The sequence below is a fragment of the Pholis gunnellus genome (genome assembly GCF_910591455.1).
Source record: "Pholis gunnellus genome assembly, chromosome: 8".
Classification (NCBI taxonomy): domain Eukaryota; kingdom Metazoa; phylum Chordata; class Actinopteri; order Perciformes; family Pholidae; genus Pholis; species Pholis gunnellus.
In genome coordinates, this window is record NC_136534.1 from 18,867,898 (window position 1) to 18,894,851 (window position 26,954).

Here is a 26,954-nt window from a genome sequence, read left to right on the forward strand (position 1 = left end):
TGGGAGTCTCTTTGTACGTTTGTACAAAGTGTTTGTTGTTTGTGACTGTGTATCTGTTTGTATGGCTTAGTTTATGTACGTGTGTGTGTGTGTGTGTCCGCACAGTGTAGATGTGTATGAATGAATGTGCGGCGACGTGTGTGCCAGCTGTTGTGATGTCGTCTTTGAACGCCTTGGAGATTTCTTCAAGGCTGAGTCCTGTCACTTTTAAGCGGCAGACTCTCCAGACGTGTGTAGAGATGTGTGTACTGTATTTTATTATTAGACAGAGAGTGTGCACGGGACTCGGCTGCCTCTGTGATACGACAGGGAACATCTTCATAGCTCAATATGAAAGTCTATTGTATGTGCTGTCAAATTACAGGTGCTCCCACGACATGGAAATGTGACAAAGCAAACTGAAGATAAGCAGCAGGATGACAATTTAAAGAGAGACATCTTGTACCAGGAGAATGAGTGTGTGTCCAGTAACGTGCAGTGTGTCCTCCGATCCTGAAGGTGGTGGTACAGGCAGCCAGCAGAACATTCTCCATGAGGAGCAGTAGAAGATGCCGGCTCTGCCAGCACTGCTGCTGTCAATACACTTCCTCCCCTTCCTGTTAGTCACCATGCTGCCAAGCTCCCTCAGTCAGGCCCCTTTGCTCTCCTCCGTCCGAATGGGTGAGTGGCCAGCCGTCCATCCATCCTTACTACACCTGGATCAAAACGTTTCTCAACATACTTGTCATGGTTTGTTTTTTGCTCTGGTGCCTCAAAGTGGGTTTTTGTCACTTTGGCCTGGGCAGTAAGAGATAAAGTGACATCAAAGCACTTTGCCAAATGAGCATTAATAATATACCTATTGGTGTCCATACTGTCCTTACACAGCACAAATAATAATTCCCCATGCAAAGAGAGATTGATAGATCTTATTGGAATTATTTAAGTCATTTTGCTCTACTGCAGTATTAAGAATAAAAGTGCTTACTCCAAAAAAAGCTTCCAACAGGAGCAGGAAGAGCTGACACCTGCAACAATACTCTTCAATGTTTTAATAGCAGTGCATTTTCCAGAGTTATTGCAATTTGCATACTGGATTCTTAAACCCAGTATGCAAATTAGACCTTTTCTGTAAACACAAAAATGTTTTGTCTGACCAAACAACTCATGTACACAGAGGCTAGACAAAACATTATAAACATATCACAGACTTAACGACTTGTGCTTTGCAGCAACCTAATCACAATTATAAACATGAAAGAAAATGTTTGATATTTTGGAATATACACTTGTTTGCTCTCTGATGGTGAGTTAGATGAGAAGGCCGTCACCAACCTCTCCTTCCCTCTCTGCCTTTCTAGCGGCAATCCTGGATGACCAGTCTGTTTGTGGGCGTGGGGAGCGGCTGGCGCTGGCCCTTGCCAGGGAGAACATCAACAGCGTGATGGAGGGTCCGTCCAGAGCCCGAGTGGAGGTGGACATATACGAGCTGCAAAAAGACTCCCAGTACGACACTACGGACACCAGTGAGTGGAGCCGATGCATGCCACAGAGAACCAGTAGAGCAGATTCACCCAACCCATCAGAGTGATTAAGTCCTGCTAAATCCATTATAGTCCAGTAGGGCAGAGTCTCTAATTAGCACAGGCAGAGAGTGACCACTGGAAATACCAGTAGATCTTATTATTAATGTGGACTATTAATATTAATAGTGACCGTTATAGAGTGTAAAAGAACATTAGTCTGCAGAATACTACAGGTTTTATTCCACTTAAAAAGGGCAGACAAAATAAAATGACAATTACATTTCCTGAAGAGCTGTTTTTTTGTGAGCAAAATCCTCAAATGATGACCAGAACGATAAACCTCCACCACTTTCATGTGATTAGGAGCCAGAGAGGGCTTGTGCTGATTAGTTTACACGTCATTGGAGACCAGTAATGGGCCAGTAAGCCTGTCTCATTAAAAACAGTGGACCAGTGCCCTCCAGTAACATGCTGGCACTTCCTACTGTGTCTGCCACGACAAAAACAAATCATCAAATACTAATACAGATCAGCAGTGCAGGACAGCAGAAAGCACAGAGCACAGCCGCTCCGTGAAATTTGTATTGATGTACTGAGTTAAAACAAAATGTATGGAGTCTGTGAAGACAGAAGCAGTACTGTTGAATCCAGTCACAGAGGAGACAAGGCACTCTGCTCCTATTCTAATAGGTCAATAACCCTGCCACAAGCTACTGGCAAAATGTCTATGTGTGCTTGAGAGGGGTCGTGTACATATGTGCATGCATGAATTGTGTGTGTGTGTGTGTGTGTGTGTGTGCCCTTGACCGATGGGCAGGAGACTCTGATAGGCTTGTTTGCTCGCAGCATTTTTTCGTCTCTGGATCAGAGAGCTCATCATCTTACAGCTACGGCTCTCTGAGGCAGGCTTGCACGCACGCACACACACACAAGCATACACAGGCATTTACACATGCATGCACACACATCCCTTTTCTGCAGACACGCATGCACATTCACACACGGTCACAGTTTGGGCATACACGCTCACACATATACAGGGACACACACACACACACACACACAAACAGACAGTGGCAGGGACTGAAGAGGACTAATTGGGATGAATTAAAATACCAACCAAATATGCCAGCAAGAAAAGAGCTTATGACCATCAGAATAACACAGTTAAGTCACCAGACTCATGGCTGCTGTATCTGTGAAAGCAACTTTTAGGTGAGTAGACAGAAAACTTGAACAAAAATGAACTTACCGCACAAACAAAATATACTGTACAAAAACAGGGAAGTATTCTCTAAAGCAGGGGTTCTCAAACTTTTTTTGGGCCGGGGTCCTCTTACAGGGGAGAAGATTTTCTAAGGACCCCCTTATTTATCGTAACACAGATGAGGCATATGCTTTCTACCATATGTGCTCTTTGATGCTCTTTCTTACCGAGAGTTAGATGAGATCCCTTTCGTGTCTGTAGGCTAAATCCAAAACTACAGGCTTTATATTTATTGTACGGACATGAGACGTTGGCCTTCTTATCTGATTCCTGAGAAAGAAAGTGAATCAGTGTATCGATCAGTAACACAGACTGCAGGCTGGTCAATTTGTCAAGTGTCAGACAGACGATGAACACGGCTTGTCTGTTACTTACTTTTAATCATGAATGTCTCTATTTAACCGAGTGGAGACGTATGTGGCAACTATTTTCGGGTACGTTTAGTCACATGACTTTCTCTAATGAAACGATTAAATAACCGTAACTGATCTTCCTCATGGTTCAAAAGAATAGACAATACCCGAGTCTCATCTTTTTATGCATTGATTCGTTGGGCATTTGGGACAAAAGGTGTGAGATAATGAGTGTCATTCATCAATTATACGAGCTAACATAAAGCTTTTCTGTGCCGACAGAAATGTATCATGAAAAGGTCTGAAATCAGTTTCTTCACATATCCTTGGATCATGGATATCAAGACTTTGATCATGTGGAGGTTTCGAAGACTGAAATCTATGCTTGAACTGAATCATAGAGTTTACTTCAGCACTACTTGAGCAAAGATCTTATTTTAACAGACAAATGTGTAACACAGTTACCCCCACATCAATGTCTTCCTGCAAAAAGGATCATGATACAAAATGGCATTTGTTAATCGAAGGCAACCCAACAATCTGTTAGTATTATTCTGATGCCAGAGATATAATTAAAGCAAAGAAATCCTAAAAATCATTAAACGCAGCTGTCTAAAGAAGTGAATTATAGCAGCAGGCAACGCCTGGCCTGCCCTGCTGTAGTCCTTGGAGTATTTATCGCAAAATAAATCAGATTATAATGAGACGGATTGTGCTGCTACAAAAGAATCAGCGGGTAAAGTGAAACCCTAATTCATCCTCTTTTTTTGCTGCATTTTAACACTTTCCCCGGACTACAGCCTTTACTGTATGCCAACTCTGTGCTGCCATCAAAATGGATCAGAGCGAAAGGTATGTGTCTGCATATCCAATGTTTACTTTCCCTTTTCCCTTTCAGTGTGTCAGATTCTACCCAAAGGCGTCGTCTCTGTGATAGGTCCCGCCTCCAGCCCCGCCTCTGGCTCTACTGTCAGTCATATATGTGGAGAAAAGGAGGTGAGTGTGGAAGATAAACAAGCACACAAATCTGTACAAATCTGTGTGTATCGGTGTCTCGTGTGCGTACAGACAGCTCCTACCTCATTCTCTCTGACTTACTACGCCTCCTACTCACATGCGTCGTGATGAATTTATCTACATTTGCTTTCCCTTGCTTTTAGGACTTCTCATATAATTAACCATCATCCACCTGTTCCAGCTGTTTTCTCCTTTCTTCCCGTAGCCTTTTATCCTTAAAGTCTCTCTCTTTTCCCCCTGTAGCCTCTCTAATGGAGCTTCAATATTCCGTTTTTTTTCCTGCTGTGTGTGCTTGGAGGGGAGCTAATCAGGATGCATTTGCCTCCCTTAATGTTTCTCTATCCTCTCCTGTCCTCTCCTCTCTCCTTCTGTCAGATCCCTCATGTCAAGATCGGTCCGGAGGAAACTCCCCGCTTGCCGTACCTGCGCTTTGCCTCTGTCACTCTGTACCCTAGCAACGAGGACCTGAGCCTGGCCATAGGAGCCATCTTGCGCTCGTTCAGCTACCCCTCAGCCAGCCTGGTCTGTGCCAAGGCTGAGTGTGAGTACTCGTGCAGCCTCTTTTAGAGACATACAGTAATTTATGTGTGACTGCGTGGCTGTGTTTGTTGTTTAGGTGGGTGTTCTTGTGAGTTTATTCATCTAGTGTGTGTGTGTGTGTGTGTGTGTGTGTGTGTGTGTGTCTGTCTGTGGGAGTGTTGGCACAATCACACTGCTTGGGCGGATATGACTGTTTTGCACTGTTGGACACTCATTTTGACAGTCTGGTCATAAAGTTCTGTCTGTTGTCAGAGTTCAGAACATGGCTCCTGCTGCAGCCTCCTTTTTCTTCTTCTTTACTCATGCACTCTTGCTCACCGTCTCTTATCCACCTCAAAAGGGTTTTAGGCCAAACCAATTTAATAAATATTAGTGTTTGAAATGCTTTCCAGCATTGGAAGAACTTAAGGGACATTTGATTTAACTTGCCAGGCACTCTGAGAGCTTTAGAAATCACAGGGGATTCAGGGCTTAGTCACTAGCACTTTTTATTTTCACTTTGAAAAAGTGCGTTATTGATTCATTATGCAATGCCCCATTGAGAGTCGCAGGAATTAAAGGGCTTGGTCGGATGGTGGCTGTAGTATTCAAACTAAACTTTTGTGAATAGATGAAATAATACACTATGTGTTGTAGGAGGTGGCAAAATCCTATTTTTTCCCCACTGGATGGTCGCCTAACTTTTCGCGCGAGTGATGCTGAGCTGTTGTGCAGCTGTTGACTGCTGACACCAGCCAAGTTGAACCGTGCAAGAACTGAAGGGCAATTACATAAAGAATAAGTGGCACCATTGAAGTCTGTGAACGCTTCTCATAGCAAAGTGAAAAGGGCGGATTTTGACAAACAAAGAGCTGTGACATTATGAAAAATGTATTCAGTCATTGAGACGCTTTCACTATCTCCCCAGCAGGTAGCCCCGACGCCTCGTGCTTTCCAGAAAGTAAGCTGAATTCCTTGGCGACTCGTCATTTCGCTGCACAAAAAGAGCTTTGAAATGGCGTCAGATTTCTCGTTTTGATCATCGGTTGAATGTGTATAAGAGTCCTGTCTGTCACTAGAGGCAACACAACAGCATCATAGTTACTGTCCGGGTCAAAAGACGACAGCTTGTACCGGTGGAGAGACGAGGAGGGCTGCGTGTGTTTTAATATCTTTAGCTTGAAGGTGATCTTTACAAGGTTATCACACTCACAGACTCTGACCCACTTGGCCGCGCTATCTATCGCCATGGAGCTGGTTGCCATGGCTGCAGAATAGGTGCTAACTGCCACTCAACAGGCTTGTTCCACACTGTGAACGACCGTGTGGGTGTGTGCGGCACGATGTGTGTGTGTGTGTGTGTGTGTTTTTTATATTTTTGAGTGCTTGGTTCACTTTGTCCGTACGTGTGCGTGTGTTTGAGTGCACGTGTGTGTGTGTGTGTATTGAGCGTCCTGTGCGTGTGAGGTGTGAGTGGGGGTTTCGGGGTACTCGTATGATTTGTGTGTAGAGGCACTGCAGAGGTTCAACATCAGACAATGTTTACCACCAGCCCACTTGTTTTATTCATCTTGTTTACCCCAGTGTAGAGTCGTGTGTTCAAGTGAAGCAGACATTCTCTCTTTTTTGTCAGTGACGCGAGTAACATGTGAAGTCACACATTTTCATTGACGCCATGCACGCATTTTGGTAACACCATGTCGACTGCATTATTTACATTATTCCCTCTTCGGCCCGGGGAAGTAGAATAGATATTCTGTTGGATGAGATCGAGTCAGAGATTCTGGGTCATTTCAGACGTATCGTTCTCGATGCCTGGGTCACAACGTGCTATCTGAGCCTAATACCATTATGCAGTTTTTATGAGATGGATGAGGTGAAAGGACAGCGAGAGGGAGAGACTGAGCACAAGGAGGAGGAGATGGTGGCGGCGTAAGAGCGAGATGGATAAAGACAGAGTGAGGTAACTAGAGCACAGGGCGAAGACGAGAGAGATAGAGAGGTTAGAGCTTATGTGTGTGAGAGAGAATGTGTGAAAGTGGGAGAGAGGAGGAGAGGAAGCTGTAAAGCACATTGATTTTTTCCCCTCCTTCTTCAAACTAATTAAAGTTTTGGCCTGGTTCAGTGATTACCCCACTGCTTACAGAGGCTTTCTCCTGCTGAAGGGCTCTGTGCGCTACCTCTCCCCTCTTCCTCTCCTCCCTCTCCCCTTCCCCTCCGTCCCCCAGATGCCTGCCCCACCACTTATTTACATAGCTAGGGGTGCTTTACTATGGAATTACAATTAGGAAACATCAGAGTAGACTTCATGGTAAAGGCTCATTCCACACACAATGTCAAGTGAGTCATTAAACTCGTTTTGAAGAGGAATTCGCTTGTGTGTGAATTGTCTCAAATACTGTATTTCCATCTTCCTGCTGCTATTTCTGTGCATCTTTTCTACTCCTTGAGTCTTCAGTTTCTTTTCCAATTTTCTTTTCAGGATCAGTTTTTTGAACACATACTATTTTGCTCATAGTGAATCACTCAAAGAATTGAAAAGCACTGCTTGACGGATGGGACAACAGAGTGAATTACAAAGCACTCAAAGAGCGCATACCTCTGCCAAGGCTGAACAACTCTCTAGAATTATTATTCTATTAATAGAACATGTTTAGAAATTTGTCATACTGATTGGCTGATGGCCCCCATCAATTTTGGAGGATACCTCAAACCTCTCTGGGAGTATTAGGGCTTTGTACAAAGATGAATTTCAGTTGAGTCAGACTCCTAAGCCCTGAGTTATAGTTATATTTTGTCATGTTGATGTGGCGCCATATGGCTAAAATGTTTTGATGTAACACTAGGGCTTCATATGTACATTTATTATCTTGTTGCGTTTGCACACTGCATTTAAATATATTGACATATGTTTATGGCAAACCAAGTAAAATGTTGACCTACAGGAAAGCTTTTGTGACATCATATCTAGTTTAAAAGGCAGTCATATTCCAATTAGCAACTTAACACTGAGTGGACTGAAGTAGTTAAACTTCTGCTCAAACGTTTGAGGAAAAAAACCTACCGGACACAAGTTGCAATTCAAGTATTGGTCTGAACCCATTAAAGTCACACCAACATGTATCTGTACCTTTGCTTTCATCAGTGTGTCTGTAGGAGGAGTGATGAAGATACATGTAAATGGATGTAGCCTGAAAGAATCATGTATCGTCAAAGAATCCAGAGGAAGAATGTTTCTTTACTGTTCAGGTGTTAAATGCAAAATGTAAAGTGCTTTATAAATGGCCACATGGTGGAGTTTTTTACTGCGTAAACTAAAAGTTGTTCATTGGCTCAAAGGCCTTTACACACCAGTGTTTTTTTTCTTCTTCTTCGTGCGATTATTTTGCACATCAATGCATTTATTTAAAACAGTTTTTGTCATGAATACTTTCTATGCAGCGAAAAGGTGTGCGGCTTTTTAGAGTATTTTTTCGTCAAGTTCATTTTCAAGTTCAGGTTAATTTTCAGATACACTGTTAATTAGCTGAGAAACAAACATCTGGGACTGAATTCAAACTTTCCTTGGTGAAGGTTATAATAGATGAAAATAAATCCTTCAAACAGTGAATGCAGACATATTGTAGCCTCCACATCAAATGATGTATAATTTCCTGGAGATTTAGACAAACCATCGATCATGCTATGCACGGTGACACAAATACACGACCACCCGAGGATAAATCAAGATTTTCACTGGTCCCTCAAAGCTTACATTTTGGAAATATGAGTTTGTGTCTACTGATACAGACGTTGATATGCAGCTCATCTGTGCTCTGGCTCTGCCTCAGGCCTGCTGAGATTGGAGGAACTGGTCCGCCGCTTTCTCATCTCCCGGGAGACGCTGTCAATCAGAATGCTGGATGACAACCTGGACCCTACCCCGCTTCTGAAGGAGATCCGTGACGACAAAGTGGCCACCATCATCATTGACGCCAACGCTTCTGTCTCCTATCTCATCCTCAAGAAGGTCAGTTCTGAAGCAATCCGAGTTCTTCACGGCTGCACATACGTGCAGGATGTGAGGTTATATACAGTACACACACTGCCGTTTGCTTTTTTTTCTCTTCAATGTACCCATTTGGGAAATTCAGGTTACTGTCATGAAGGAGATGCAGAGCTACTATCTGTCAGAAAGATAAAAACAACTCTCTCAGTGGCTGGCATGTTTGCCGCCTTAACAGAATTAACATGCATGTGTACCTTCTCTGCAATAGGGAACAGTATGTATGTATGTCTGCCAGCAACAATCACTTGTGCTCTTGAGAAGATATTTGACAAAAGAACATCTTTTGCTGGGGATGCGGTGCAGCTGTAACCCAGGCTTCTTCTGATTCATAGTACGGCCTGTGATGCCGATAGCCAGCGCAGTGAGTCATAGTTTGAATGTGTATGGGATGTTTTCACTGGGCACATTGGAGCGGCTGTCTGCCCTCAGCGAAATGTCCTAGCGTTAGCCTGATGATGTAAAACTGTGATTTACGTATGCTCCCTCTCCTCCCCCATAGTCCCTTATACTTTGTAGAACTCTCTTCTTTGCCTCCCTGCTTCTCAATAACTCACCCCCTTTGCCCTCCATCTCTCTCCCTCCATCACCCCTACTTTTACTTTGTCATCTTAATCTCTCTTTCTCTTTGTCCCACAGGCGTCTGAGCTGGGGATGACATCAGCGTTTTACAAGTACATACTCACCACAATGGTAAGAGCTTACCAATTCTACCCCTTCCGCTCTTCTGTCTTCTATCCCTCCATTTTCACCTGTTCCTCTCTCCTGCTCCTCCTCTTCTGTCTCTTTTATGAGCGAGCAAAGGTGCTAAGGCGGAGGAGGTATAAGATAAAGGGAGGAGAGAGAGGTGACAGAAAGAGAGAGGAGATGGAGGGTGGGGAGAGGGTGCGAGAGAGAGGGATCTGAGAAATGAACGCACTGTACAAAGATGTGGGAGTGCAGATGAGGTTGGCAAAGGAAACTGAAGGACAAAGGGCGTCTGAGGTGAAGGTGATGACAGACGTGACTGCCCTTTTTCTTCTGCTACCCGCCACCTTCTCTACGCTTCCGGTGTTTTTCATCTGCCCCCTTTTGATACACTCACCTCCCCTTCTACCATTCAAATTAATGTGTCACATTATGCTGTGCGCCTGATTTATTTTTATTTTTTTCTTCTCTACATGACGTGCTCTTGTGCTTTAGATGCCACATCTTGTGTGTGTGTATATATCTTTGTGACAAATCTACCATTCCATCAACCTCTCTTTCCCCCTGTATCACTGCTTTCCCATTTCTCTAGATGTCTATATCCGTTTTCTCTCTCCATCTGACGTTTATATGTTGTCACCCCCGGTTGCCTCTCTTTTTCTTTATCTCTCTCTCCTTTGCACAAGTATTCTTCGTCTGTGCTAAGATTTGATACACTGTCAACATTGTCACTCACCTGAATTTTCTGTGTCTCTCTGCGATGCTCCTCCTCTTCCTTTTAGGACTTCCCGACTTCCTGAGGCTGGATGACATAGTGGACGAGCAGTCAAATATTGTGGGTTTCTCCATGTTTAACACCACCCACCCCTTCTATCTGGAGTTCATCAGGAGCCTGAACCTCTCTTGGAGGGAGGGTTGTGACCTAACATACCCCGGCCCCGCGGTCAGTCTCACGGACACTCGAGTACTCATGCACGTGCACATTCAAGAGGGATTTTCAAAGCTTTGTCTGTACGCCATGTAACATTAAGCTACTTTATTCCTCACACTGATTCATGGAGCAAGTTAAAGAGATTCAGCTAGTCTTTTGCTTGTACTTAATGGGTATTGATGTATCCATCTGTGTTTCCTCCCCACTGGTTTACTCATACCTCACATCTCTTCTCTCTCTTCTTTTCCCTGCCTCCCTCCCTCCATCCCTGTTAACCATTCAATCATCTCTGCTGGCACATCTTCTCTCATTGCATCTTCTCCCTTGGCTCCTTGTCTCTCCTCACTGTGTTTCCATCCCTCCCCCTTTGCCTTTCTCCCCCTCCGTTTCTCTCTTGTTTCCTCTCCCCCTTCCACAGCTCTCGTCAGCGCTGATGTTTGATGCGGTGCATGGTGGTGGTCGGGGGCGGTAAGGGAATTGAACCGCAGTCAGGAAATTGGAGTGAAGCCACTCAGCTGCACCTCACCCCAGATCTGGCAACATGGGACCAGTCTGATGAACTACCTGCGCATGGTAAATGCTTAAAGTATTATAAAATCACCTGCTGATATACAGTACATGCATTCAAATATGATATGAGTTTAGAGTATGGTCTCAGTTTGGTTGAATTCTTTAGAGGTCAACGCTTGTGATATTCATATGAAATGTTTTTTATAAATAAATTAAAATATAATTAATAATTAAAATAAAATTGTATAAATAATAATAATCGTTTCAGTCATTTTTCAATGAAAAATGATATATATTTGCTTTTTTCAGACTCTAAAAATTCAAGATTTTGCTTCTTTTCTTTGATGTATGTGACATTCATTTGAAACGTCGTGTTTTGGACTGTTGGTCGGATAAAACAACACATTTGAAAAACCTTGGACTCAAAGATAGTGTGATGGTATTATTTGGTATTTTATGGTATTTTATTGACAAAATGATTAATTGCAGAATAATTGACAATGAAAACAATCATTGCTGCCCTGTCTTGTCGCACCAACAGCCCAAAGCCCATATATTTTCAAATTATAATGATATGAGTCAGAGAAAAGCGTTCTGAGAATGTACAACGAGCAAATGTTTGTCATTTCTGTCATGAAAAATGCCTCTTAAGATTATCACTAATCAGAACTGTGGATGATAAATTGTTCTCCTCTGATTGGCTGATTGATTAATGACTACAGGTACAGCAACAATCTGTCTTGTTACTCTTTGTCATCTCCCATCTCCGGTCGTCTGTGTGCTCCTCTCATCGACTACCTGTTGTCAAGGCAGCCTGAGCCCCATCTCTCATTGCGTCCTCCCCACCGGCCCGACATCTGCCTTTGTTAGTCAACATCATGGTGTGCTCCATCTTCAGCACCGTGCCATTCATCATAGATCTTGCTAACTGTGCCAGCACCTGGGTTTTGGAGAGGCAGAGCTGAGCTGTGAGGTGCAGTCCCGAGTCTTATTAGGGAGCTGTTGACTCTCTCTGCTGCTCTATCTGAGCCCCTCGCTCAGTCAGTCACTTTCTCCTCGTTGATCCAAAACTAATCACCCTTGTCTTGTCCAGTCTCAGACACTTCCTCTGTCTCTCTTGCTCTTTCTTTCTTTTAGTCTTTCACCCTCTCTTTCTTCCTCATCACTGTAGAAAGTCTGTATATATGATGTTATGTAGAAGATTGCCTGTATTTTAGTCTCCTCATTATTTCTACCAACTTTCTTTTAATGTTCTCCATCCTTTCTTGTCTTCCTTTCCCTTCCTCTTTTATGCTTTCTCATGTCACTCTCTCCGTCTGCCTGCCAGGTGGAGTACGATGGTCTGACAGGGCGTGTGGAGTTCAACAGCAAAGGTCAGAGGACCAACTATACCCTGCGGATTCTGGAGAAACACAGAGGAGGCCACAAAGAGGTCAGGAGTCACCTGTTATCGTGCAGCAGCCAGGTCACACCGCCCTTAGGCTTTGGGTTAGACACAGGTCAGCCGTCTGACTTCACTATGCCGGAGGAGCGGTTTACCACAGACGTCAGCTGTTGCAGGCTGCCATGACAGTCGTCAAATATCTTTATGAAGTTGGTTTGATGCGGTTCACGTGACGACACTGTAGTGTCACCTGCCATCAGACGTGGGTCATGTTGTAGCTCCAAATACGAGTAAACTTTCATTTCATCTGACGGCTACTGGAATACATTAGCTTCTTGTTTTGTTCATCAACTGCATTTCAAACGGTTGCTAAATTTGATAAACAGATCTGTAGTGTCAAGTCCAGTGTTTTTTTATGTCTTATGAATGTCTTCTGATGTTTGGACTGACCTTGTCCCAGGCGCTTTGTTTGTTGTTGTTTGTTTGTTGGATGTTGACTTGATGTTTCTGATCTAAAAACATGCAAACATTGTATTTTACTAGTGTTTGGTTTATTTTCTTCCCCTGCCTACAAACAATGACATTCATTCAAGCTTAGTACAGAGTGGATGTGCAGATAAATCTGCTCCTCGTGCTCATCCGACTGTATCTATAATACATATACTATTTATATGGAAGCTTAATGGAGTTTTATTTGCTCTTTGTTTTTTATAGAACTGGATTTGTTCAGGCTTAGTTTGTATTGGTTTAGGGTTTTGGGGGTTTTCACTTGGACTCTACTGGATCAGGTCTTGCTTGACATGCTGTAGACTTAAGTGGTCATGACGACATTTTCCTCTTGAATATGTTTTGAAACCACGATTCTAAAACATTTAAATTGTATTACGTTGGAAAGATTTTTCCAAGCAATGCCCTGCAGTTTCTTCACACTGTTATTGTGCATGTTTGTTTCAAGGATTTGAGCAGTATGCCCGATTCAAATAATCATTTGGGTTTGAGTTGCATTTAGGGCTGGGCATTAAATCCATATTATGATCTACTGCCTTTCAGTGGAATTGTATGGTGACAATATGATCATATTGTGTTCACAACAACTATATGAATGATTCCAACCAAACTTAGAATAAAAACAACCAAGTGTTAAAAATGTGACGATATGACTTTTGCTGAACAACTTCCACTATGGCAATTACAGGATAATTGTAAATGTTAAAATATAGTGTAACAATAATACAATCGGTGAAGAGGCAAGTTTGCAAACCTTCTCAATAATGTCAGTTACAAATCACTATCCGTCTGAATTCATACCAGAACAATTAAGGCCGCAGCAGCAAAACCACAGTGTATTGAATACACTCTCTAAAGAGGGCGTTTTCTTGCTTAAGACTTCTTTGAAAAAAGACATAGTCTCACTTTTTGTTCTACACATGAATTCCTTTTCATTCATTTTTCCTGAACCAGACCTCTCCTGTCAGTCTGGGCATTCTATCTCTTTGATATACAGTTATATGCCACAACAAATTTGTTAAGGGTAGTTGAACAGTGTGGGGAACCAAAATAACATGTTGGCAGACCCAGCCAATGAGGTGTTTAGGAGCATTTTGTTGCCATTATTCTGTCAATGCAGACTCCTCCAGTGAGCATTTGAAAGATAAAGATCAAAATGCATTTCACCAGCATTTCAAAGTCGAGATTAAATGAAGCATAAGTACACACATCACTGCAGATCCAGTCTGAGGGAATTACGTTGCGGTTCATTGACTGGAGGAAACACTTTCTCCTCACCTTCCCTTAATACGTCTTGCTTGTTTTTTTTATAGGCCAACTGCCACCCATGCTAACGCTAAATACCACCTGATAACCATTCCTAAATCTAGACTTCAACTCTACGGGAGAGTTATGTTGCAATAATTAACATTTTAACACAGCCGACTTCTCTGCACAACAGCACCCACACTGTCGGCAGGCAGTGGTGGTTCACAGAGAAAAGACCACTCTTAAATGTCAGGGCAGGATAAAGAGTGTTAAAGAAAACCTGTGATTCTGTCTGAGGAGTCATTACCTCTCCTCTGACTTATTGAAAAATGTACAACATCTCCCAAAGAAATGCCTCTGTGAGCTTCGGTTCCACCCCTGCACACGAGTTAGGTCATAATCACATACTTATGTACATAAGTGACTTTACTGTCTCCATAAAAAGGAAATATGTGACCTTTTTTTATGCAATTTAAAAAAAGTGTAAAATAATAGACATGGCAATAAAACTCCTGATCAAGAATGCTTTTCATCTTCTCCCAGCTCATTGCTCTGCTTGTAAAGTGTTTATTTTTTATTTTTTTACAATGCATGCTAGTTGCCGGTATGTGTATGGCTCCAATGGGTGCAATTAAATCAATACGCATATACAGTATGTAGCAGTAGCAGATTGTCATAGATGGTGTGTAGCCTGCCGCAACAGTAAAACAGTTGCAGTAAAGTAAGAGCTTAATAGTACATTATTTATCCCACAATAGCCATTGATTTCTTCTTGCTTTCTCTTCTCTGTTAGATCGGGGTCTGGTACTCCAACAACACTCTGGCAATGAACTCCACCAGTCTAGATATCAATGTCTCAGAGACGCTGGCAAACAAGACGCTCACTGTCACCACCATACTGGTAAGATCCCAGCTATCTGCTGGACCATCACGCTGGTGAGGTCAGAGTTGTTTTTGTTTTGCTGTGCAGGCTGTGCTGCAGCTCATGCTGTGCTGTGGTCTGTTTCTGCTAATTTTGCCGTCGCTGTAGCTGTCATAGAAACTGACAGAGTGTGTGTGACTGAATTCAAACTGCCAAAATCCTGGTGTTCTGTGTGTAATGTTCGAAAAATACAAGTTGTCTCTTTTTGGTTTCCATGTGAGTAATGTCATATCAGAAAATCAATAAATCCCTTACATGATGGTGCTCCATCATCTTAAGGTCAGTGTACATGTGTAAAAACACCTGATACAGTAAATCCCATGCAACAGATTATGCTATGATGTAACATCAAATCAGCTTTGTTGGCATGAATGTTGATGTTAAGTTATTACCAAAGAATTAAATACAAAATTAAATTTAACAATAGATAAATATACAGGACAAGAAATAAAGGAAATCAATGAGAACACAGTCTGCATTCTCTTGGAAGCCATTTTCGTTTTGTTATCAATTGTTATCGATATCAAAAAGTAGAATAATAGCCATAGAAAACATGAAATATCAGAGTGCACAGTAATTACTCCCCGCTAGGACCTCCCCCCCTCCCAGCTCCCCTTTTTTTTGCTGTTGTAAGACCTGCAAATGAAATATGAGATTTGGAGGTCGACAGATCCAGTGATTGGAAGCCATTTCATGTATTTTAAAGGAGTTCTCCAGCAATTTAGTATTGGACTTCCATCATGTTTGGGGGCTCACAGGTGACAGATTTTAAAAAAGAATGGTCTAAATTGATTCTTTCAGTCCAAAGTATTGCTCAAGCTCCAAAAAAGCTGAATCCTACTATTCCCATAATGCAACCGTATATATTTGTTTTTGTAAAGACTCTACCTGCCTGGTAAAGTACTATGTCTCTAAAACTCAATGTTTCAGACAAAGTATGAGAGTAGAATTAATCTTCTCATCACTCAAATTTCTCAAAACGTTAAACCATCTATCATTGACATAACAGTACATTTTTTACAATTCAATATAAATCCCTGTTTTTGAAACACTGAGCCTTACATGTCAGTCACTAATCCCTGCTCAAACAGGATACTCTCAGTTTTGGACTGAAACCCCTCTTTTCCCCTCGTGTTCAGGAGAACCCATATGTGATGCGCAGAGACAACTACCAGGACTTCCAGGGCAACGACCAGTACGAGGGCTTCTGTGTCGACATGCTGAAGGAGCTGGCAGACATCTTGAAATTCTCCTTCAAGATCAAGCTGGTGGATGATGGCCTGTACGGCGCTCCAGAGCCCAACGGCTCTTGGACTGGCATGGTCGGAGAGCTAATCAACAGGGTGAGTATGCTCTCCCTCTCCCTCCCTCAGTCTCTCTCTGTCTCACAAACAAACCAGAAACACAGAAACAAGCTCAAAATGCTCTATCCAGTGTCTTTACAAACAGAAACTTAGGCTGAACACACACGCGTGCACGCACACACCCACACACTCACTCACGCTGTAGCCCCAAACCACGACTCCGCTGTAACTTCCCATGTTTCAAATTGCCCTCAGAGGGGAGCAGGACTCTTATCTAGGACAAAAGCTGACTTGATAATTCCCCAAAAGAGAGTGGTAGCGTTCCCTAAAATTGTCTGCACCATCTTTCCTCACAGTAGCCCTCCTCTATTCCTGTCCCCCGTCTTTCCCTCCCTGTCCAGGCCTAGTGTGCCTCTGACAGACACTGTGGTTGAAGCAGGCTAATGAGAGCCCCTCTCTGCTTAATTACCATACGGTATACTTCAATTACCAGACTATGGTCCCTGTGTGGGACCTGCCACACTGGTGCTCCCCCAGCTCTCCACGCTTCCTCTCCCCCCATTGCCCTCCCCACTGCCTGATCACTCAGCTCTAATTAGCAGCCCATGTTCATCAATTAGCTTTTAATGGAAGAGATGGAGTGGAGGCAGAGCGACCAGAGACCTGCAGGGTTTTATACAGGTGGAAAGACCAGTCACCCAGTGCTTACTTGCAATTAGCCTAATTTGGATGGTGGATAATGTGTGTGTGTGTGTGTGTGTGTGTGCAAGAGGGAAAGAGAGTGCACGTCTATATGTTTTTCCAAATGTGTTTTCAAGTGCCGTAGTCAAAACTTTTCATTTTTCATTTGGCAAGTCATTTCAAACAGAGCTCTCTCTCATCTACCCAGTGCAGCGTTGAGTGTTTTTCTATTTTTAAGCAGTTACCTGACCACTTGTCGGTTTTCTCTCCTCCACCACCTCTACCTTTCTCTCGCCCCCACTACTATCAATCCACCTATCTATCTTTGTCAATTCTACAGAAAGCAGACCTGGCCGTAGCAGGCTTCACCATCACGTCAGAGAGAGAGAAAGTTATCGACTTCTCGAAGCCTTTCATGACCCTGGGGATCAGCATCTTGTACAGAGTTCAACTGGTGAGGGTGTCATCCGGGGCTGCAGGGCGCCCGCTGCACGATGCTCACTACAGATCTCGTTTTAGATTTCATTTCTTTTATTTGCGCCGCTTTTAAGCTGGCAGGGTCACACAGAAGGCGACGGGCTTCACTTGTTTGATGATTCTTATGGAATCAGACTGAATATTACATAACAGCTGATCTCATCTTTGAAGCCGAGGCGTGTGTTTACGTAGTATGCTGCATCCACTGTGTCCACAGTGAAATTTATCGTCGTAATTTAAATTGCTCAATAAGTCAGTGCTCTGTAACTCGGTAACAGTGGCGGCTTTACATTGCTAATGAGGTTTTGGGTCTGAGCCAAGTATGCTTCAGCAGCAGGCATTGTGAAACCGAGCATTTATGGATTGGAGCATTAGCGTATCAGAGCACTGCAGACTTACTATCAGCGTGCAGTGAAGGACACTGCCCTCCTGTGGTGCAGAGGGGCCGGTCCCTGACTGCTGAGACATGACACCTTGTTTTCTAACACTCTCTAACTTCCCGTCTGTCTGTCTCTGTTGCTCTATCCATCTCTCCACCTCTCTTTCTCCTCTCCTTCTTTCTCCCTGCACCAGGGTCGGAAGCCGGGTTACTTCTCCTTCCTCGATCCCTTCTCTCCAGCCGTCTGGCTCTTCATGCTGCTCGCCTACCTGGCTGTCAGCTGTGTGCTCTTCCTGGCTGCAAGGTCAATACATTACATCACACACTGTACCCATAGTCTGCAGCTCCATCGCCATTTATCTTGTTGAACACGAGTTGCCTGACACATTTCATAGTTTTTTACTTTAAACATCCGCCCACAGACAGATTGACAGGGATCAAATGACTGATTGGCGTTGGCTCGTATGATATGACAGAGATGCATTAGACCCCAAGGTCATTCCACTTTGCCTTTGTTTCCCCACCAGGCTGAGCCCCTATGAGTGGTACAACCCTCACCCGTGTCTGAGAGAGCGCAAGGATATGTTGGAGAACCAGTACACGCTAGGAAACAGCCTGTGGTTCCCTATTGGAGGCTTCATGCAGCAGGGATCAGAGATAATGCCCAGAGCCCTGTCCACCAGATGTGTTAGTGGGGTGTGGTAAGTTACTGAATGGTTACGTTTCTGTGCCAGTTTAAAGTCCCTTCCACTCGAGAATGTGTTTTAGGTTACTGTGCAGAGTGGTGTAAGCTCAGAGTTTGACAGATAACAGCTTTTACATTTTACATATCACATACAAATGTTAGTCCCTGAGCACCAAGCAAACAGTACAGAAATGCTAAGTTCACAGAAAGGCTACAGTAGCTCGACGATATTCCTGTGGCAACAGAGTGACTGTGAAAGAGACACACACACACACACACACACACTGAAGTAATAATCGCTAAGAGCTAAAGAGATAAAGGGTAGAGGAAGACAGAACGACCAAATTACACTGAGTCGAGCAAGATATGGTATATTATTGAGTATAGTGAGTACATCATGTGCTCGAAGAAAGTTTTTAGACAAGAAGGGTCATAAGAAAGTCCCATCTTCGCATTTGAGGGGGTAGAGTAGTCCTGGAAACCTGAAGGTTAAAGCCTGGTAATGTGATGATAAATACTGTAAGACAATGTATATTTGGGAATTTTTGCGATATTGTTTTTTCTGAGGTATCGCTCCCTTTAGCCTCTCTGGTTACATTAGTCCGTTGTGGGCTTTTTATGATTTATAGTTAAATTAGATTTGTATCTGATTTTCAGTGTGAGAGAATATCTTATATTCCAGACATTTTCCAGACAATTTACTCCACCATTATATATATATACATGTTGTGATGCAGAAAGGACATACCGTGATAGATGATTGTGTCCATACCACCCTTCCTGACTCACCCTTTTCACATGTTTCCTCCCCTTCTCTCCACTTCACAGGTGGGCGTTCACCCTGATCATCATCTCCTCCTACACGGCCAACCTGGCCGCCTTCCTGACCGTCCAGAGGATGGAGGTTCCCATCGAGTCTCCGGACGACTTGGCCGACCAGACCAACATCGAGTATGGCACCATCCACGGAGGGAGCACCATGACGTTTTTCATGGTACGACCCGCTGCAGCAGCCATGGCTCTGGTCGGCTTTGTGTTTGGGCTGTTTGAACGGGCTCATGTGTTTGTTTTTGCGTCCGTGCTTACATGTTAAATGGTGTTGATTGTGTGGGAAGTTGGATTTACTCTAGATTATGACGATTCCCTGAGTTGTCTTTATAGCGTACATTTTTCACAAAATGTTTGCGATTGTGTGTACATTTGTGATTTAGTGCACTGTTTGTTGCTGTGCCGAGAGTAAGTTGTTGTCCCCATATTTGCTACCATGTCTCTGAGTTGCTCTGTTGTTTTCTTTATGGCTGTTTGTATTAAGTGGCTGACTGCCTGTGTTTGCTTATGAGAGCGCTTGCGGCCTCTGTGTCGGCATCTGTGTTTGTCAAAGAGTGTGTGTGTTTTGTCTCCGCGTGTAGGTGTGTTTGCATGTGGGAGTATGTGTAGGTGAGTGTATCAAAAAAAACATTTGTTTGTTTGTTTGTGTGCATGCATGGGAAATGGCTTCATGCCAAATTGCGAGTGTGTGCTTTTGTAGTCTCGTGGTTTTTGTCCATATTGAGGATATAAGAAATAGTGGTGTATGTTTGCCTACATAAGCCAGTTTCAATGCTACAATACATTACCCCACTCAATGGCTAATCCACACAAACACACACATACAATACACATTATCACACACAGATGCGGCCCTCTCTACTGTTTTCCTCTCTTCTCACACACAGTGATGCAACATATAATTGTGCACTTAAACACTTAATCCTTTTTTAGAGCTTACCATATTTTGCTTTGTGCTGAACCACCTCCTGTGTGCTTTTTTACCTCCATCAGTATGAAAGATGATGCATCAGCTACGCCATGAGCGAATCATTTGTTGCCTTTAGTCATGTTGCTTTTCCCCCCTCTACTATCCTCACTCGTCTTTATGTTTATTTGCCATTGATGTTTTACTTTGCTTGTCATTATTCACACTCCCCTGTTCATCGAGGACGCATCTTTCTTTCTCTTTTTCTCTGTCTTCCATATTTCATTTTTTTCGATCTCCATTTCATTCCTGCCTTAAAGTGAGACGATAGGACATGGTGGGAACCGCGAGTGTACAACACATCTGTAATCAGTGTTTAATTCTCATTGTTGCGTTCTCATTCCTCTGCAGAACTCGCGTTACCAGACCTACCAGCGGATGTGGAACTACATGAACTCCAAGCAGCCCAGTGTATTCGTGAAAAGCACAGAGGAGGGCATCGCCCGCGTGGTCAACTCTAAGTACGCCTTCCTGATGGAGAGCACCATGAACGAGTACTACCGCGGCCTCAACTGTAACCTCACAAAGATAGGAGGCCTACTGGACACCAAGGGTTACGGCATCGGCATGCCACTGGGTAATAATACTGATCTATACTTTTTCAAACAAGACATCTGTTACAAAGTGCCTGTAGCAGCTGATAATGCAATAACTACCAGGTAATAAGGAGGTTGGCGTCAGCGGATCTGTTTTGAAGGTCTGGGATGATGTGATCGCTGGCAGCTGAGTTCTGGATGTTTGTTGAGGATTTTGATGGATGTGCCGTAGCACTCAAAATTATGAGCTGCTAGTATGATTTATGATTGATATAAAATCACCAATAAAATTGATAGATAGATAGATAGATAGAGTTTAAAACATGTTAATGAAATCATCACAGGCCTTTGAAGCCTATATATAGGTTTTGAAGGCATCAAAATTGATTTAGTCAGTGTCATTTTCAGTTGGAGCATTTCAAAGCCTACAAGCCTGCAGCAAACACTCAGTCATGCTTTAAGGTTTAAAGTCACGGAGGGTCACAAATAAAGCTGTCATATCTTTGATTAGACCTATAATTTATCCATAAAGGCCTGAAATCAATCTTGGACAACTGATAACAAGTGCAGGGAAGCCACTAGGGATGCCACACTGATCCTTGTTTTGGTCCTGTTACAAACTGCAACTGTATTTTACAGCTTGTGGATTAATTCAAAAGAATAGGGTGTTGTCACAACAACATATATATATTAAGTAATGTATGGTCCTCTGAGTTCTACCTAAATATAGTACCAAACAGATATAAGTATAATTCAGTTCAGTTAGAAATCATTAACAGAACAACAGCTTTGGGATGTTTCTCAACCTTTGTGCTGGTAAGCTTTTAATACGAAGCAACATCTACTTGCCCACCGTCACAGAGCGCATGTGTTTGAACTGTGAGTAAGTTCAGTCAATAACAGATTTTCCTTTTTCTGAGTGCCAGAGAGATAAAACTAGACTGCACATTTCACAAAAAAGAGAAAAAATTAGAGAAAATTCTAAAGAAATTAAACATAATATTATGTAGCAGAGTTTAGATTTAATTTAATCATATCATGCCTCATTAGTTTGCAGCCCCTTGTTGGGGTTCCGACCCCTAGATTGGGAATCATTGTAATGTTCTTGCAATATACAAATACAAACTTACTGTTGGAGAGGCAGAAGCACCTGCATGAGATCAATTAATGCTAAATAGAAACATGTAGTAGTACTGATTGGTAAGAGATTAGATCTGAAAAATGTCTTGTACGTGCTTGATTAATTTTTTATCAAAGGGATTTGTAAGTATTTCAACTGGAAGTAATGAACTTGCAGTTAATTGCTTTTCCACACACGTCCGGCTCTTCTGAAGCTCCTTTTTTTTCTGGCATTAAGAGGCGGTGTCGTTGTATCACAGTGATCCGTTCTAGCAAAGAGGGAAAATGAACGACGAGAGAGAGAGGGAGGAAAAGGACAGAAAGTAAGATTTAACGGAACAAAGGTGTGGAGGAAGATGAAGCAGAGTTACTTTACATCATGATGGAGAGACAGAAGAGGAGAAAGAGGTCTTGAGGCAGATATTTAGAAATAAAACAACACGTTTTCTCACGTACCTCGAGGCAGAGTTCAATTTAAATGAATAGTTGGATATATTTGTAAATACAATTGATTGCTTTCTTTCCAGAAGTTAAATGATGGATACCACTCCGAAGTCTGTACGCTAAATATGAAGCTACAGCCAGGAGATGTTTAGCTTAGCTTAGCATAAATCCTGGAAACAGGTAGAAACAGCTTGCCTGGCTCTGTCCAGACGTTAATAAAATGCGTTTTTTCGGGGAGTTATGTTCTGGACTATTTCGTGCCTTTCCGAAGTCGACAAGCATTCAGGAGGAGATTGTCCGGCACTAAAACCCCGCAAAAGCGTAACTAATTGTTTTCCCATTTTGTTTTTTTTCAAAAGATAAACAAAGGATATCAAAATGTTAATGAGTTGGCTTTATTGTAGTTGGACAGAACCAGTCTCAGCTAATTGGCTGCAGCTTAATATTTACCGGAAAATCTTCTCATCTAACTCTCGGCAACAAATTCCATATAATTCTCTTTGATGAGCACACAGACGTGCTGGTGGACGTTGGTTCCGTGTGTAGAAGCACATTTCTGTCAACATCACTGCACTGCAACAACAGTCTCACTCAGAGGGCAACACATGCTTGTGGAGGGAGGAGCTCAGGCTCTGTATTGCAGTGGGGGATAATTGTGTTGTGTTTTTCAAGTGGTTTGTCATGGTGGGAAGTGACTTGTATCGCCTCCCAGAGAATAACGGCTAGAACAGGTGATCTAGAAACAATATTCCTGTCACAATTCAAAGCACACACTGTCAACAGTTTTGCAGAAAGCAGTTCAGATATCTTCACGACTCGACAACACTTTGGGTAACTGGCTGACCCATTAAACCCGCCCATTCTGTTTTACTGTTATCTAGTTCATGACATGCTTTGTATGCGGTCTGACTAGCAGCTGTACCACTGGCTCTGTCTGGTTGTAATCTCGCTCTTTATCTCTCACTAATCCTCTCTTTATTCTCAAAGTCAGATCACTCTTAGCCATCTCGAGGCTGCAACAGCAATTCTATGCCTGTGATTCCTTCTCCTTTTTCTCTCCACGTTTCATGTTTTTGCCCTCTTGTGAAAGAAACCCGAGCTCTTGTTCTGGGCTCTTCTGCTGCACCTCTTTTCCCTCCTCGACCACTTTCTCTTATCCTGCTTTCCTGTCATTTCCCAGGGTCTCCGTTCAGAGATGAGCTCACGCTGGCCATCCTCCAGCTGCAGGAGAATAACAGGCTGGAGATACTGAAGAGGCGGTGGTGGGAGGCAGGCCAATGCCCCAAAGAGGGGGACCACCGCGTCAAGGGTCAGTCGACCGCAGCTGTCTGTCTCCTCTCCCTCGTTCCCTCGAATTTCCCCAGTAATAGTCTCCTCACTCTTTGCAGTCCAGCTAATGGCTTATGACTAACCTAATGTCCTTGTGAAGGGTGCTTAGCACAATCTACTTTACTTCCCAAATGTTGTCTGTTTGTCTCAGGTGGTGTGTAATGGGAGTTTAATTAGAGTGAGTCTGTCTGTTCACATGTGAATGTTAATGTGTGTGTGTGTGTGTGTGTGTGTGTGTGTGTGTATAGAAATGACCAAGACAATGACAATGCCTCAGTATTCGTACCACTGCTGTCAGATCAAAATCTATTTTGAGAATGTTTGTCCTTTACCTTTCAGCATCATTAAACTTCATCTGTACAGTCTATCTCAACTTCGCACATCATGGGCCATTTCAACTTTTTAATTCAATTGAAAGAGCCAGCTATTTAGTGTTGCACTTAGATAACATTCAGATACTTGCAGACACTTTTTTTAATAAGAGTGGTCAAAATTGGAGTTACTGAGGCTGAAAAATCTATTTTTAAGTGGCTAAGTGATACGGTCCATGTCTTTCGAACTCCCTGCAGTTTGTTACACAGGCTGTCAATTAAAAGTCTGTGCTCTTCAGTCCATAACCTGAGATTACAAAAGTGAGATCACGTGATTTTCTCAGACATAAATAAATAGTTTGACATTTTTGAGAGAATATTTGCTTATTTGCTTTCTTGCCAACAGTTAGATGAGAAGAGCGATACCGGCTGATTAAATTAGCTTAGCATTAAGACTGTAAAGTCAACACCAACTTATCCTGTCATATCTTGTTTGTTTTCATCCGTACAAAAATCAAGTGTAAGAACGACCAGTATTGAATCTATCGGGGGTATTTTTTAACTGGCCACAGTAAGAGCCAAAGGACAGAGGATGTCGTATATTATACAGATTGTAAAGCCCAATTTGCAATTTGTGATATCGGGCCATTCAAATATAATTGAAATTGTGTTAAAATAAGCTACGTTGCATTAGCTTCATATTTATCGTACAGACATGAGTGTGATATCTACGCTCTCACCTAACTCTCGGAAAGACAGGAAACCATGTATTTCCTGAAACATTGTGCTTTCACAGAGCTCTTCCAGAGCCACAGAAGACATTACACAACTGTTTTCACAGGCTGTGTAGTACTCTCCATGACGAGTACATTTAACAGCAAAGTCAAACGTTTAAAACCATGCCAGTGTTGGTGTGTTTCTGCATCCGTGTGCTAATGTTTGTCTCCTGTGGCCCACTCTCAGGTCTGGGCATGGAGAACATTGGGGGCATCTTTGTGGTGCTGATCTGTGGTCTCATCATTGCCGTGTTTGTGGCCATTATGGAGTTTGTGTGGTCCACACGCCGCTCTGCAGAGGCCGATGAGGTATGCCCCCATACCTGCCCACGCCGACCCCACAGACACACCCCAGTAGGTTACCAGGCATCCCGCCAACCCTTTTTGATTATTTTCTTCTGTGTGTGAGAGTGGGTAGATTTCTCTCAGCTTTTTGCATCCATTTGTATGTTGGTTTGTTTGTGTGTGTGCTCTAACACCTGAGGTTCAATGAATGCGCATGTGAGATGAGAGGAATGTTCAAGTATGTGGCACTGAACTGCTGTAGTGTCCAAAATGTACAAAACAAATAGAGAATTTGATTTCACTTTGCATGTCCTGCCTGTTTTGAAGTCATTGTGCCCTTGTAGTGGTTGGTGTTTACCAGTATGGCGGCAAGTGTTTGTGAGCTAAACTTGATGGTACTGATAAGCAATATTGAGAAATGCCAATATCTGCTTGCATAAAAAAAAATTAGTGTGATCTTATTCCCTGGCATTAAATGTCACGATGTATCTTCTTTTACACGCCTCACATGTACGCTGGTATTCTTCGTTTCCATTCTTGGATTACTTACTCACCCATTTCACTGCGTGCCTTCCTCTCTCTCTCAAACACACACACCTCCTGTCATCAGTGTCTGTTCTCCGATAACGAGTATTGCTTCTGTTTATGTGAGCACATGAATTTTTATTATGATTTCAATGAGAATGCTGTTTGTCTGTAGTGGACGTGTTGATGCATTTTGATCGTTGTGTGTGCAAATTACAGTAGTTGGAATGTGCTGTTGGAATGATTAATTGATTGGTGGGTGGCTTTACTGTATGTGTGTGTGTGTGTGTGTGTGAGGGTGTGCGTGAGTGTGCCTTTGTATATGTACACCTGAGTTTGCAGGCCTGCCTGTCCGTTCATAGTGCATAGTGCCATAATGAAGTGCCCATAAACTAAACAACATTTTGGTGTTTTGTGTGTTTGGATTGTAATAACTCTCTCTGCTCCTTGGATGTTCTCCCATCTCTATTCATCTCCCCATCGCCTCCTCATCTCTGTTTTAAAACCATCCCACCATTTGTTGGTCTCTGTGCCCTCGCTTCTCCTGTGACTTTTTCTTTTACCATGCTTTACCGTGTGTTCTTTCTGCCTTGTTCCCGCCTTCTTTTTTTGCTTTTTTCCTTTTCAATTTTCTTCTTGTCCCTCCGTTCTCTTATTTATGTACTGCTTTACCACCGTCTTGTTCGGCTGCCTGCCTACTTTGTGTCTGTGGCGCCCCTCCTACCTTTGCCTCCTTCCCTTCCGCCTTTCCCTCTTTCTTCCCTCCTTTCCTTTCTCCTTTAGGTGTCTGTTTGTCAGGAGATGATCACAGAGTTCAGAAACGCCGTCTCCTGTAAGAAGAGCTCCCGTATGCGCCGCCGTCGGCCCCTCAGCAGCTCAGCAGCGCTGCGCCATCCCACCCGCATCGCTCTGGGGGCCCCTCGGCCCCTGCGCCTGGTCCGGGAGATGCGCCTCAGCAACGGCAAGCTCTACAGTGGAGCTGGCCCGCTGACAGGTGGAGCTGGAGGAGGTGGAGCAGGAGGGACGGGGCCTCCCGATCTAGGCCCGGGGCCCCAGCGGATCCTAGATGATCCCCTGGGGGCCAACACCACCCCTCCTCCACCAGCCCCCACCCCTGTGATGCTGCCCGCCCGCAGCTGCACCCACGTGCGGATCTGCCAGGAGTGCCGGAGGATCCAGAGCCTGCGATCAGGCAGCAGTATAGGATCAACCACAACAAGAATACCACCTTCATCAGCACCCCTGCCAAGGCTACCCCCACCCCCACCCCCATCCTCATCCAACACAGACAGTGAGGGCGGAGGGGGGCCCAGCCCAAGGCGGCTACACCACAGTCCACCACCTCATACCTCTCGACCCATTCCACCTCCACAGAACAGCAACACCACAGACCTACTGGGTGAGCAGGACTGA

The 26,954-nt window shown here is 43.4% G+C and overlaps 1 protein-coding gene across 1 annotated transcript; it reads left to right on the forward strand.

Annotated features, from left to right (window-relative positions):
- Positions 1–503: 503 nt before the first annotated feature.
- Positions 504–26,954, forward strand: grik5 (glutamate receptor, ionotropic, kainate 5; the record flags this gene model as incomplete). The annotated part of the gene is given in 21 exon segments (XM_079165325.1): positions 504–660; positions 1,341–1,505; positions 4,024–4,121; positions 4,518–4,683; positions 8,492–8,670; positions 9,346–9,399; positions 10,176–10,184; positions 10,187–10,336; positions 10,743–10,775; positions 10,778–10,897; positions 12,162–12,266; positions 14,767–14,874; positions 16,035–16,238; positions 17,221–17,334; positions 17,931–18,040; positions 18,264–18,437; positions 19,250–19,415; positions 20,568–20,793; positions 23,496–23,624; positions 24,919–25,040; positions 26,325–26,954. Coding segments are annotated over 21 exon segments (3,174 nt in total). The 5' UTR covers positions 504–548.